General features: G+C 42.6%; 1 protein-coding gene across 4 annotated transcripts in view; it reads right to left on the bottom strand.

Annotated features, from left to right (window-relative positions):
* Positions 1–15,782, bottom strand: part of BRINP1 (BMP/retinoic acid inducible neural specific 1) — a 317,361-nt gene that overhangs the window by 130,296 nt on the left and 171,283 nt on the right. For all 4 annotated transcript variants that reach the window (XM_089685522.1, XM_089685519.1, XM_089685521.1 and 1 more), the window contains exon 4: positions 11,680–11,849. In XM_089685522.1, the coding sequence (XP_089541648.1) occupies positions 11,680–11,849 (170 nt within the window). The remainder of the gene's footprint in view (positions 1–11,679; positions 11,850–15,782) is intronic.

The raw sequence follows: 15,782 nt of genomic DNA, 5'->3' as shown, positions 1-15,782 counted from the left end.
CCCCCAATTCACAACAGAAGCCTCCCTTCTCATCAGAGTTCCCCCATCATATCAGAGGTCTCACTACCCATCAGATACCCCCATCATATCAGAGGCCCCCAAATCACATCAGAAGCCTCCCTTCTCATCAGAGTTCCTCCATCATATCAGAGGTCTCCCTACCCATCAGATACCCCCATTACATCAGAGGCCCCCAAATCACATCAGAAGCCTCCCTTCTCATCAGAGTTCCTCCATTATATCAGAGGTCTCCCTACCCATCAGATACTCCCATCACATTAGAGGACCCCAAATCACATCAGAAGCCTCCCTTCTCATCAGAGTTCCCCCATCATATCAGAGGACCTCTTCACATCAGAGGTCCCCACCTCCCCCCTTGAGATCAGAGGTTCTCCCATCACATCATAGTCACTCTTTTTACAATGGAGCCCCCTTTTCACATGATAGTCCCCCTTTCACATCAGAGCCCCCCTTTCACATTATAGTTTTTGTACATGTTGTGGCACAATGGGGCTTAAAGGATAACTCTGCTTTCGTGGAAAAAATATAGCAAATAAGAAAAATATATAAATAGCATATACTCACTTTATTAGGTCCACTTGTTCAATTGCCTAGTAACACAAATTGCTAATCAGCCAATCACATGGCAGAAACTCAGTGCATTTAGGCATCTAGATGTTGTGAAGATCACTTATGGACGTTCAAACCAAGCCTCAGATTGAGGAAAAGGATTTAAGTGACTTTAAACGTGGCATGGTTGTTGGTGCCAGATGGGCTGGTCTGAGTATTTCAAAAACTGCTGATCTACTGGGATTTTCACGCACAACCATCTCTAGGGTTACAGAGAATGACTCGAAAAAGAGAAAATATCCAGTAAGCGGCAGTTGTGTGGAGGAAAATGCCTTGTTGAGGTCAGAGGAGGATGGGCAGACTGGTTGGAGATGATAGAAAGGCGACAGTAAATCAAATAACCACTCGTTACAACCAAGGTATGCAGAATACCATGTCTGAATGCACAAAACATCGAACCTTGAAGCAGATGGGCTACAGCAGCAGAAGACCACACCGGGTGCCACTCCTGTCAGCTAAGAACAGGAAAGAGAGGCTACAATTCTCACAGGCTCACCAAAATTGGACAACAGAAGACTGGAAAAATGTTGCCTGGTCTGATGAGTCTGGATTTCAGCTGCAACATTTAGATGGTAGAGTCAGAATTTGTGCAAACATGAAAGCATGAATCCATCCCGCCTTGTATGAACGGTTCATGGATGTGCAACTGACAAATCTGCAGCAACTGTGTGATGTTATCATGTCCATATGGACCAAAATCTCTGAGGAACATTTCCAACACCTTGTTGAAGCTATGCCGCGAAGGATGAAGGCCGTTCTGAAGGCAAAAGAGGGTCCAAAACGGGACTAGCAAATAAAGTGGCCAGTGAGTGTATATACCTTCCTGCCCACCTTTCCTGGGGCTTTTAGACTCAATGGCCTTTTTTCTCCTTTTCCTCAGTTTAACCAACCCCCTTGAAGAAATAAAAATGTCTCAAGACGGAAGACTACACAGATCAGCCATAACTTTTTTGACCACTGACAGGTAAAGTGAATAACATTGATTATCTTGTTACAATGGTATCTGAAAGTTGGTCGGATAGTTTAGGGAACAAGTGAACATGTTGTCTCTGAAGTTGATGTGTTGAGGCAGAAAAAATGGGCATCGCAGTTTGTTGTGTATGGGGCTGCATAGCCACAGACTGGTCAGGGTGTCCATGCTGACCCGTGTCCACAGCCAAAAGCTACTACAAAGGGCGCGTGAGCATCAGACCACAGGGCAATGGAAGAAGTTGTCCTGGTCTAATGAATCACATTTTCTTTTACATCATGTGGATGGCCTGGTGGGTGGGTGTCACTTCCCTGGGGGGAGATGGCACCAGAAGACAGCGTGATGCTTTGGGCAATGTTCTTCTGAAACCTTGGCTCCTGCCATTCATGTGGATGTTACTTTGACACGTACCACCAACCTACACATTGTTAGTGACCAAGTACCCCCCTATCATGGAAACTGTGTTCCCTAATAGCAGTGGCCTCTTTCAGCAGGATAATGTGCCCTGCCACACTGCAAAAATGGTTCAAGAATGACTTGAGGAACACAGGAGCGAGTTTGAGATGTTGATTTATGCTCCAAGTTCTCCAGATCTCAGTCCAATCGAGCATCTGTGGGATGTGTTGGAAAAACAAGTCCAATCCATGGAGGCCCCACCTCACAAATTACAGGACATAAAGGATCTGCTACTAACGGCTTGGTGCTTGATACTTTTTAGAGGTCTAGTGGAGTCTATACCTCAACAGTTCAGGACTGTTTTGACAGCAAAAGGGGGACGTACTCAATGTTAGGTGGGTGGTCATGAAATTGTGGATGATCTATGTATATGGACATCTTGTCAGTCACAAAAAAGCTCCAGGAATAATCTTGCTTTAAAAAGAACTCTTACATCCAGTGGGGGTTTCCCATGATCTCGCTATCATCTGCTTGGTAGCCATGAAGGTATGTGTGACCAGGGTTTGTTAGCTTCTGGTCACATTTTGGGTAGGTGCCTACATATCAGCCAAATGGTTCAGAGGTGGCACCCATGTAGGCACCATGCCACACATTTGATGCACTTGTCTCCAACTCCTACGATCACCCTCTTCCTCCATCCTACGCTCCCTCACTCACATATTTAATCTTTCCCTCTCTACTGGCACCTTCCCATCCCCTCTAAAGCACGCGCACATCACTCCCATACTTAAAAAACCCTCCTTAGATCCCACTGACCTAAACAACCTAAGACCCATCTCCCTGCTGCCATTTACATCCAAACTCCTAGAGCGATTAGTCTATAATCGCCTGAGTTCCCACCTCACCGACAACAACCTCCTTGACCCCCTACAGTCTGGCTTCCGCCCCCTACACTCCACCGAAACTGCCCTACTTAAACTCCCCAACGGCCTCCTAACCACCAAAACGAATGGCCACTATTCAGTGCTCCTACTCCTCAACCTCTCTGCGGCTTTCGACGCGGTTGACCACCCCCTCCTCCTCAAAAAAACGACACTCTTTTGGCCTCAGATACTCCGCTCTCTCTTGGCTCTCTTCCTATCTATCACAGCGTTCCTTCAGTGTTACCTATAACGCTGCCACCTCCTCTTCACTCCCCCTCTCGGTTGGGGTCCCTCAAGGATCTGTCCTCGGACCCCTCCTCTTCTCCATCTACACCTCCTCCCTTGGCCAACTCATACACTCTCACGGCTTCAACTACCACCTCTATGCCGACGACACACAAATCTATCTCTCTACCCCTCACCTCACCCCCTCAGTCTCCGCCCGTATCACAAGCCTACTGGGTGACATATCGGACTGGATGTCACTCCAGTTCCTCAAACTAAATCTCTCCAAAACTGAGCTCCTAGTTTTCCCCCACTCCCCCTGACTTCTCCATCAAGACCAACAATGCCACCATCAGTCCCACCCTGCAAGCCAGAGAACTAGGTGTAATCCTAAACTCCAATATGTCCTTCCAGCCCCAGGTCCAATCGCTGACAAAGTCATATAGACTTCACCTTCGCAACATCTCCAAGATACGCCCGTTCCTAACCCCGGAAACCACTAAGAAACTCATCCACTCCCTTATTATATCACGCCTTGACTACTGTAACTCCCTCCTCACCGGCTTACCTCACCGCAGGCTATCCCCGCTTCAGTCCATCTTGAATGCTGCGGCCAGACTCATCCACCTTACTAACCGCTCCGTATCCGCCTCCCCCCTCTGCCAATCCCTCCACTGGCTTCCGATTGCCCAATAATATAATATTCAAAATGCTAACACTGACGTACGAAGCTGTTCATAATACTGCCCCAAACTACATCACCGACCTGATATCCAAACACCACACAAAACGTACTCTCCACTCCTCACAAGACCTCCTACTCTCAAGCTCCCTGGTCTCCACCTCCCATGCCCATCTCCAGGACTTCTCCAGGGCTTCCCCCATCCTCTGGAACTCCCTACCCCAATCCTCAGACTATCACCTACTCTGCTCACCTTTAGGCTCACTCTGAAAACCCATCTATTCAGGGAAGCCTACCCCGCCCCCAGCTAATTACTGAACTCCTCCACTCTCCTACCACTTCATCCCCCACAGCTATTTCCTCCTGTACCACTATCCCCTCCCTCCTAGATTGTAAGCTCCAAGGAGCAGGGCCCTCGAACCCCTCGTGTATTGTATCATTGTTACTGTATTGTCTCGTATATTGTCTCCCACCTTAATGTAAAGTGCTGAGCAAACTGTCGGCACTATATAAATACTGTATAATAAATAATAAAAGGGTAAGGACTTTGGATCCACACATATACTTTTTTTAACAGTGTTTTCATATAACCTCATGAAGATCCATGGAAGCCTTGCTACTCAAACTTACCGAAAATGTGACCAGAAGCTAACAAATCCTGATCACCTTCATGGCTACCAAGCAGATGATAGTGAGATCATAGGAAACCCCAACTCTCAACTTCAATGAAGTTGAACACAGGGCAAATGGTATCAAGGGTAGCCGAAAACAGCCATTGTAAATGATAAGCGAGCAGGAGAGCACACATGGGGGCAGCAGGACCTGGATAGGAGGGGCGTAGCCACTGAATGCCTGCAGGAGAGAGAGGAGGAGAACTAGGCTTTCAGCAGCTACAGGAGGAAAACAGAGGGGATCGGTTTGTCTACATGTGTACAGGGGGGCTGCATGGGACCATTGGAGCATGGGGCAGGGTCGCAAATGCATCCCCTGTGATCCCTGTAGGTACGCCCCTGCTCTGATCATAATCCCCATGGATTTCCAACTACCTCTATTACTACTCTAACAAATATAAAAACTACCCTAATGCCATACATACCGCTACCTAGGTTTGAGTCACACTGCTGGATACACTAGTGGCCACGTTCAACCCTTGACCATAAACTATTCTATATAAAAGTAAAAAGGCTAATCTGCTCTCACACTTACAAGATGACAACACCCAAAACAAAATGTATTTAGTGCAGCGCTATCCCTTCCTAAACAATATATATATATATATATATATATATATATATATATATATATATATATATATATACACACAGTACACACACATCCATGTACACATCTACTTCTGGATAAATAGTTTTTGTTGCAATAGTAGTAGCTATAGCTTGTGTATTTGTGGTTTGCTCTTTTTTATATATTAATACATATGATTAAATACATCATATTTATTATTTTCTATATTAAAATAATAATTAATAATAATAAATATGATAAAATCCTTATCATGCAGCAGCCAATCAAGCATGATGTGTGCTTGGTTATCTGCTTTGGAGGCCAGGGGAGACATCAGAGGTCTAATAGACCCCTGATGTCTCTGTACTAGTCACCTGCCCAAAGCTATCACATTAGCCCCATGTGATAGCAATAAAGTTAAATGAAAAAACAAAAAGATAAAATACTTTTGATGTAGCAGCCAATCAAGCATGATGTGTGCTTGGTTAGCTGCTTTGGAGGGCAGGAGAGGCACTGGAGGTGTAATAGACCCCTGATGTCTCTGTACTTGTCACCTGCCCAAAGCTATCACGTTAGCCCCCATGTGATAGCAATAAAGTTAAATGAAAAAAAAAAGATAAAATACTTTTGATGTAGCAGCCAATCAAGCATGATGTGTGCTTGGTTAGCTGCTTTGGAGGGCAGGGGAGGCACTGGAGGTGTAATAGACCCCTGATGTCTCTGTACTTGTCACCTGTCCAAAGCTATCATGTTAGGCCCAAAGTTATAGCAATAAAGTTAAATGAAAAAAAAAAGATACAATTATTTTGATGCAGCAGGCAATCAAGCATGATCTGTGCTTGGTTAGCTGCATTGGAGGACAGAGGGAGACATCGGAGGTCTAATAGACCCCAGATGTCTCTGTACTTGTCAGCCAATTAAGCATGATCTGTGCTTGGGTAGCTGCTTTCGAGAACAGGGAAGACATTGGAGGTCTAATAGACCCCAGATGTCTCTGTACTTGTCACCTGCCCAAAGCTATCACAAGGGGGCTTGTTAGCCCCCATGTGACTGCAATAAAGTTAACTGAAAAAAAAGATAAAATTCACTGCAGTGCACCAGCCAATCAAGCATGGTCTGTGCTTGGTTAGCTTCTTTGGAGGACAGGGGAAACATCAGAGGTCTAATAGACCCCAGATGTCTCTGTACTTGTTATCTGCCCAAAGCTATCACAAGGGGGCTTGTTAGCCCCCATGTCATTGCAATAAAGTTAAATGGAAAAAAAAAGATAAAATTCTTGCGATGCAGCAACCAATCAAGCATGATCTGTGCTTGGTTAGCTGCTTTCGAGGACAGGGGAGACATCGGAGATCTAATAGCCCCCTGGTGTCTCTGTACTTGTTATCTGCCCAAAGCTATCACAAGGGGGCTTGTTAGCCCCCATGTCATTGCAATAAAGTTAAATGGAAAAAAAAATATAAAATTCTTGTGATGCAGCAACCAATCAAGCATGATCTGTGCTTGCTTAGCTGCTTTCGAGGACAGGAGAGACATTGGAGGTCTAATAGACCCCAGATGTCTCTGTACTTGTCACCTACCCAAAGCTATCACAAGGCTGCTTCGTAGCCCCCATGTGACTGCAATAAAGTTGAGTTAAAAAAAAGTGATACAATTGTTTTGATGCAGCAGCCAATCAAGGATGATCTGTGCTTGGTTAGCTGCTTTTGAGGACAGGGGAGACATTGTAGGTCTAATAGACCCCAGACGTCTCTGTACTTGTCATTTGCCCAAAGCTGTCAAAAGGGCATATGATTGAAATAAAGTTAAATAAAAAAAAAAATATTTCAATGCAGGAGCCAATAAAGCATGATCTGTGCTTGGTTAGCTACTTTCGAGGACAGGGGAGACATAAGAGGTCCAATAGTCCTCCGAGTATTGTCACCTGCCCAAAGTTATCACAAGGGGGCTTGTTAGCCCCCCATGTAATAACATTAAAGTTAAATGAAACAAAATAAAAAAGTGCAAAACAAAATGTTCTTTTTAGACATTTTATTTTTAGCTACCCATATTTAAAGTAAAATCAAGCCGATGACATCTTTTGAAGTCATACTGGCACCTAAACGGACAGCCTGGTGAAGGGAATATGGGGATATACTGGGAAATCCATTGGGGGTCTGTAGTCCTAAACAGATTAGGAAGCCCAATTCTAAAAATCAGATCTTTTTCTTGTGGTTTTTACTATGTAGGAGAAATAAAAGGTTGCACAAATATTCTATTAAAGGTAAACAGATACATCTCCCGGTAGCATTTCATTCCATGTTCACATTCCATTTCAGATCTGAGATTTATAATGATAGACAAGATAAATAAATTAGGCTGAGGTGGGATCAGAAACTAAAGAGGAAACAAAGAGAAACACAATGGATTTCTAAACGGAATACTTCACAGCCTAAAAGGTTTACCATTGATCTGGATTTATATTTGTTCGTATGGCTGGGGACCTTTTTTTTTTTTTTACATGTATTCTGTTTTATTACAGACGTTCACTGTAATGCTTTCCCAGTATGGGACCGTTCTATACGGATCCTTTGTTGTTGAGATGAGTGATGTAAAAAAATGTTACAACAGTGGTCCTATTATATTATTTTTATTTCTTTGTATTTATATTTTTCATATTTATGAAGTTATTGAAGATGTCCAGTGGTAGTCCTTCCCATGATGCAGCGTCTGGGTTCTACACATAAAGGCATTGCTTAGTTGGGTGTTATTCATGGGATGTTTGTTGTTGGTCCAAAACTGTGGCAGTTTAGGGTATTTCTAAATTCAATTTTCTAATTAAAAAAAAAACAAAAAAATGGTGAACTTCTTTAGACCTTTATAGTTCTAGCTGGAAAGGATGGCGGTTCCATGTATAATCCAGCAACTTTATGATTGGACCAGTAGCATCCCACATGGCAGGAAAAATATATTTTAAATGTATTTTAAAAATATACTTCCCAAATATATTGACATATATTTGAAATACTACAATTTTGGCCGTATTCAATAAATTTCAATAAATATTTCCATCCATTTTTGAGCATTCTCTGACCTGGAGCTGCAGGATCACATGACCCGTCAAAATATATTTCAATAAATATATATAATATGTATGTATAATATATATATATATATATATATATATATATATATATATATATATATAATATATATATATATTATACATACTGTATGTTGAAATGTGTTTTTATTACAAAATATATGAAAAATATTTTTAAAAATACATTTTCAAATATGACATACCGGTACTGTATATTTAAAATACAGTTTTGGCCATATTCAATATATTTAAAAATATAGTTCAATAAATATATATATACGGTGTATATATATATATATATATATATATATATATAGATATACAGTGGGGCAAAAAAGTATTTAGTCAGCCACCAATTGTGCAAGTTCTCCCACTTAAAAAGATGAGAGAGGCCTGTAATTGGCATCATAGGGAGACCTCAACTATGATAGACAAAATGAGAAAAAAAATCCAGACAATCACATTGGCTGATTTGGAAAAAAATTTATTTGCAAATTATGGTGGAAAATAAGTATTTGGTCAATATCAAAAGTTCATCTCAATACTTTGTTATATATCCTTTGTTGGCAATGGCAGAGGTCAAACGTTTCCTGTAAGTCTTCACAAGGTTGGCACACACTGTTGCTGGTATGTTGGCCCATCCTCCATGCAGATCTCCTCTAGAGCAGTGATGTTTTGGGGCTGTCGCTGGGCAACACGGACTTTCAACTCCCTCCAAAGGTTTTCTATGGGGTTGAGATCTGGAGACTGGCTAGGCCACTCCAGGACCTTGAAATGCTTCTTACGAAGCCACTCCTTCATTGCCTGGGCGGTATGTTTGGGATCATTGTCATGTTGGAAGACCCAGCCACGTTTCATCTTCAATGCCCTTGCTGATGGAAGGAGGTTTGCACGAAAAATCTCACGATACATGGCCCCATTCATTCTGTCCTGTACATGGATCAGTCGTCCTGGTCCCTTTGCGGAGAAACAGCCCCAAAGCATGATGTTGCCACCCCCATGCTTCACAGTAGGTATGGTGTTCTTTGGATGCAACTCAGCATTTTCTCTCCTCCAAACACGACGAGTTGTGTTTCTACCAAACAGTTCTATTTTGGTTTCATCTGACCATATGACATTCTCCCAATCCTCTTCTGGATCATCCAAATGCTCTCTAGCAAACTTCAGACGGGCCCGGACATGTACTGGCTTAAGCAGGGGGACACGTCTGGCACTGCAGGATCTGAGTCCCTGGCGGCGTAGTGTGTTACTGATGGTAGCCTTTGTTACGTTGGTCCCAGCTCTCTGCAGGTCATTCACTAGGTCCCCCCGTGTGGTCCTGGGATTTTTGCTCACCGTTTTTGTGATCATTTTGACCCCACGGGGTGAGATCTTGCGTGGAGCCCCAGATCGAGGGAGATTATCAGTGGTCTTGTATGTCTTCCATTTTCTAATTATTGCTCCTGCAGTTGATTTGTTCACACCAAGCTGCTTGCCTATTGCAGATTAAGTCTTCCCAGCCTGGTGCAGGTCTACAATTTTGTTTCTGGTGTCCTTCGACAGCTCTTTGGTCTTCACCATAGTGGAGTTTGGAGTGTGACTGTTTGAGGTTGTGGACAGGTGTCTTTTATACTGATAACAAGTTCAAACAGGTGCCATTGATACAGGTAATGAGTGCAGGACAGAGGAGCCTCTTAAAGAAGAAGGTACAGGTCTGTGAGAGCCAGAAATCTTGCTTGTTTGTAGGTGACCAAATACTTATTTTCCACCATAATATGCAAATAAATTCTTTCCAAATCAGCCAATGTGATTGTCTGGATTTTTTTTCTCATTTTGTCTCTCATAGTTGAGGTCTACCTATGATGCCAATTACAGGCCTCTCTCATCTTTTTAAGTGGGAGAACTTGCACAATTGGTGGCTGACTAAATACTTTTTTGCCCCACTGTATATACTGTATGTTGAAATTAGTTTTTTTATAAAATATATGAAAAAAAATATTTTTAAAAATAAATTTTCAAATATACTGCAAGTCTTTAAAAATAAATGTAATCTTCATTTTTGGAATGCATTTACAAATATATGTAAAAATATATGTTAAAATGACTTTTTCATATGTTAAAAGAAAAATCTGAAGAATATATTTAAAAAAAAAAATAGATTTTCACATATTTTGTAATATATGAAAAACGCATTTCAACATGCAGTGTGTGTGTATATATATATATATGTGTGTGTGTACTGAAATATATTAAATACGGCCAAAATTGTAGTATTTCAAATATGTCAATATATTTGGGAAGAATATTTTTAAAATATGTTTCAAATATATTTTTCTTCCATGTGGGATTAGCCAACCAAGTTTACCATAAGGGCCTTATATTAGTATATTAATATTTCTTTGTATCTTTTTTGTTTATATCTATGAAGTCTTGAAGATGTCCAGTGGTGTTCATTTTATGATGCAGCGTCTGGGTTCTACACATAAAGGCATTGCTTAGTTGGGTGTTATTCATGGTATGTTTGTTGTTGGTCCAAAACTGTTGCAGTTTAGAGTATTTCTAAATTAAATTTTCTAATTAAAAAACAAAAAAAAATTGTGAACTTCTTTAGACCTTTATAGTTCTAGCTGGAAAGAATGGTGGTTCATGGCTGATTTTGTTCCATGTACAATACAGCTACTTTATGATTGGACCAGTAGCATCCCACATGGAAGAAAAATATATTTTAAATATATTTTAAAAATATACTTCCCAAATATATTGACATATATTTGAAATACTACAATTTTGGCCGTATTCAATATATTTCAATAAATATTTCCAGCCATTTTTGAGCATTCTCTGACCTGGAGCTGCAGGATCACATGACCCGTCAGAGCGAACTAAGAAGAGGTAAGTACACAGGTCTTTTTTATACAGGTTAGGCTTAGATAGAAGGAGGGGGGAGGGAACATTTTAAAGGATACCCCATGGAAGAGAAATATATTTTCAATATATTTAGAAAAAATTATACATGCGATATATATTTACAGTATATTGGCCTACACGAATATATTATAACATGTATTCCAAAAATGTAAATTAAAATATATTTTCCAAAGACATATATTTAAAAATATATTTTTCAAAATATATTTTCCAGATATTTTTGAACATCTAAAAAAATGCATTTAAACATAGATTTTTAAATATACTTGTAAAAGCATTCCAAATTACAGTTTGATATATATTGCAACATGTGTTCTTTATATATTTTTAATAATATATTCACAAATATATTGAAATCTATTTTTGAAATATATTGAATATGGCCAAAATTCTAGTATTTGAAATATATATCAAAATATTTGGGAAGAATATATTAATGTATTTTTAAAATATATTTAAAATATATTTTTCTTCCATGTGGGTAGTTAGACTATTGTTACACCGTCGAACTTGCTAGAAACCATTTCTAATCAACCCTTCTTCTATCATTCTATGTTTCAATTTGTTCATGCTCCTTTACTTGATAAGCTCCTTGTTATGTTGATCACACTCGGTGACACCGTACCTTGATGGCTCCTGATGATATTTGGACCTCATGAAGTTTTCTCATGGTTCCATCCCTGTCTACAAAATAAGATGATGCCAAATGATGCAACGACTCAACACTCTGACTTCCATTTCCAATGTGACGATCGAGATGACCTTTGTCCATGTACATGGTCAACGCTTCCTCACCTGCAAAGGAGGCAGAACACAGTAGATAAGTGTTTCAGTTAAGGTGGGGGACCCCCTGGCTTTTCAGTACAAGAGCCATGCTTAATATTTTACAAATGTTGGTGGGCTGAAAAATAATTGCCATACCATTACGTTGCCGTCCTGATCACCACCATACCTCATACCAGCATCCTGATCACCGCCATACCTCGTACCAGCATCCTGATCACCACCATACCTCGTACCAGCATCCTGATCACCGCCATACCTCGTACCAGCGTCCTGATCACCGCCATACCTCGTACCAGCGTCCTGATCACCGCCATACCTCGTACCAGCGTCCTGATCACCGCCATACCTCGTACCATCGTCCTGATCACCGCCATACCTCGTACCATCGTCCTGATCACCGCCATACCTCGTACCATCGTCCTGATCACCGCCATACCTCGTACCATCGTCCTGATCACCGCCATACCTCGTACCATCGTCCTGATCACCGCCATACCTCGTACCATCGTCCTGATCACCGCCATACCTCGTACCATCGTCCTGATCACCGCCATACCTCGTACCATCGTCCTGATCACCGCCATACCCCGTACCAACGTCCTGATCACCGCCATACCCCGTACCAACGTCCTGATCACCGCCATACCCCGTACCAACGTCCTGATCACCGCCATACCCCGTACCAGCGTCCTGATCACCGCCATACCCCGTACCAGCGTCCTGATCACCGCCATACCCCGTACCAGCGTCCTGATCACCGCCATACCCCGTACCAGCATCCTGATCACCACTATACCCCATACCAGCCTTCTGCATTTTAGGAACTCAACTGATCAATTTTCACATATATATATCCCATAGTTTGTAGTGTCTATAACTTTCACACAGACTAAATAATATACACCGTTTTGGGTAATTTTTATCCCAAAAAAATTAGCAGAATACATTTTGGCCTAAATTTATTAAGAAATATTATTTATTCGCAAAACAAAAGCTAAGCAAAAATATTTTTTTTCCTAAATTTTGGGTATTTATTTACAGGTAAAACGAAAAAAATTAGAATATCGTGCAAAAGTTAATTTATTTCAGTAATGCAACTTAAAAGGTGAAACTAATATATGAGATAGACTCATTACATGCAAAGCAAGATAGTTCAAGTTGTGATTTGTCATCATTGTGATGATTATGGCTTACAGCTCATGAAAACCCCAAATCCACAATCTCAGAAAATGAGAATATTGTGAAAAGGTGCAATATTCTCGGCTCAAAGTGTCCCACTCTAATCAGCTAATTAAGCCATAACACCTGTAAAGGGTTCCTGAGCCTGTAAATGGTCTCTCAGTCTGGTTCAGTAGGAATGACAATCGTGGGAAAGACTGCTGACCTGACACCATCATTGACACCCTCCATAAGGAGGGAAAGCCTCAAAAGATAATTGCAAAAGAAGTTGGATGTTCCCAAAGTGCTGTATCAAAGCACATTAACTAGCTGCCGACCGCAGATAGCCGAATGACGGCTGCACTGCGGCCGGCCAGTTCTGAGTGGACGTCATATGACGTCCTCCCAGAACGCGCTCTCCTGCGCGCCCCAGGGGGCGCGCACCCGGCGATCTCCGTGATCGCTGTGTCCTACGGACACAGCTGATCACGTGATGTGGTAAAAGGCCTTTACCACATGATCAGCGTGTCCAATGACACGCTGATCAGAGGGAAATGCAAGTGCCGGTTCTCGGCTGCACTTTCCTCACGCTGTCAGATCGTGAGGAAAGTACTGCCAAGAACCGGCAGTTGTCAGAGCGGGGATCGGCACCGATCATCAGGGCACTGATGATCAGTGCCCTGATGATCGGTGCCCAGCAGTGCCACCCGCAAGTTCCGCCCACCTGTGCCCAGCAGTGCGCCCACTAGCTCCGCCCACCTGTGCCCAGCAGATCACCCACCTGTGCCCAGCAGTGCACCCACCTGTGCCCAGCAGTGCACCCAGCTGTGCCCACCCACCTGTGCCCACCAGTGCCACCCACCTGTGCCCACCCACCAGTGCTGCCCACCAGTGCCACCAACCAGTGCAGCCCAGCAGTGCTGCCAGTCAGTGCCACCAGTCAGTGCCCAGGGGTTGTGCCAGTCAGTGCCGCCAGTCAGTGCCCAGCAGTGATGCCAGTCAGTGCCGTCTATCAGTACCCATCATCAGTGTCACCTATCAGTGCCGCCTATCAGTGCTGCATATTAGTGCCGCCTATCCGTGACACCTCATTAGTGCTGTCTATCAGTGCCGCCTATCCGTGCCACCTCATTAGTACTGCCTATCAGTGCCCTTTAGTGCTGCCTATCAGTGCCCATCAGTGCCGCCTATCAGTGCCCATCAGTGCTGCCTCATCAACGCACATCAGTGAAGGAGAAAAAATACCTGTTTGAAAAATTATATAATAGAAACAAAGAAACTTTTTTTTTTTTCAAATTTTTTGCAGGTTTTTTAATTATAGCGCAAAAAGTAAAGCGCCCAGTGGCAATTAAATACCACCAAAAGAAAGCACTATTTGTGAGAAAAAAATGATCAAAATTTCATATGGGTACAATGTTGCATGACCGCGCAATTGTCAATCAAAGTGCGGCAGCGCTGAAAGCTGAAAATTGGCCTGGTAAATAAGGGGGTATAGGTGCCTGGTAGGCAAGTGGTTAATAGAAAGTTATGTGGAAGGTAAAAGTGTGGAAGAAAAAGGTGCACAAGCAGCAGGGATGACCACAGCCTGGAGAGGATTGCCAGGAAAAGGCCATTCAAAAGTGTTGGGGACTTTCACAAGGAGTGGACTGAGGCTGGAGTCAGTGCATCAAGAGCCACCACACACAGACGGATCCTGGACATGGGCTTCAAATGTCATATTCCTCTTGTCAAGCCGCTCCTGAACAACAAACAACGTCAGAAGTGTCATACCTGGGCTAAAGAAAAACAGACCTGGTCTGTTGCTCAGTGGTCCAAAGTCCTCTTTTCTGATGAGAGCAACTTTTGCATCTTATTTGGAAACCAAGGACCCAGAGTATGGAGGAAGAATGGAGAGGCCCAAGGACCCCGAGTATGGAGGAAGAATGGAGAGGCACAAGGACCCCGAGTATGGAGGAAGAATGAGAGGCCCAAGGACCCCGAGTATGGAGGAAGAATGGAGAGGCCCAAGGACCCCGAGTATGGAGGAAGAATGGAGAGGCACACACTGCAAGATGCTTGAAGTCCAGTGTGAAGTTTCCACCGTCTGTATTGATTTGGGGAGCCATGTCATCTGCTGGTGTTGGTCCACTGTGCTTCATTAAGTCCAGGGTCAACGCAGCCGTCTACCAAGCTTTATGGGGATGCTGACTTAATTTTCCAGCAGGACTTGGCACCTGCCCACACTGACAAAAGCACCAAAACCTGGTTCAATGACCGTAGGATTACTGTGCTTGATTGGCCAGCAAACTCGCCTGACCTGAACCCCATAGAGAATCTATGGGGCATTACCAAGAGAAAGATGAGAGACATGAGACCGAACAATGCAGAAGAGCTGAAGGCCGCTATTGAAGCATCCTGGTCTTCCATAACACCTCAGCAGTGCCACAGGCTGATAGCTTCCATCCCACACCGCATTGAGGCAGTAAATGCTGCAAAAGTGGCCCAAACCAAGTACTGAGTACATATGCATGCTTCTACTTTTCAGAGGTCCGATATTGTTCTATGTACAATCCTTGTTTTATCAATTGCATGTAATATTCTCATTTTCTGAGATTGCGGATTTGGGGTTTTCATGAGCTGTAAGCCATAATCATCACAATGATGACAAATCACGGCTTGAACTATCTTGCTTTGCATGTAATGAGTCTATCTCATATATTAGTTTCACCTCTTAAGTTGCTGCACTGAAATAAATTAACTTTTGCACAATATTCTAATTTTTCGAGTTTCACCTGTATATAGCAA

The sequence above is a fragment of the Staurois parvus genome, unplaced genomic scaffold (assembly GCF_062004578.1).
Source record: "Staurois parvus isolate SC_StPar_1 unplaced genomic scaffold, SC_StPar_1.0 ptg000377l, whole genome shotgun sequence".
Taxonomy (NCBI): Eukaryota; Metazoa; Chordata; class Amphibia; order Anura; family Ranidae; genus Staurois; species Staurois parvus.
The sequence above is the reverse complement of the archived record's forward strand: the minus strand, read 5'-3'. Positions and strand labels throughout refer to the sequence as shown.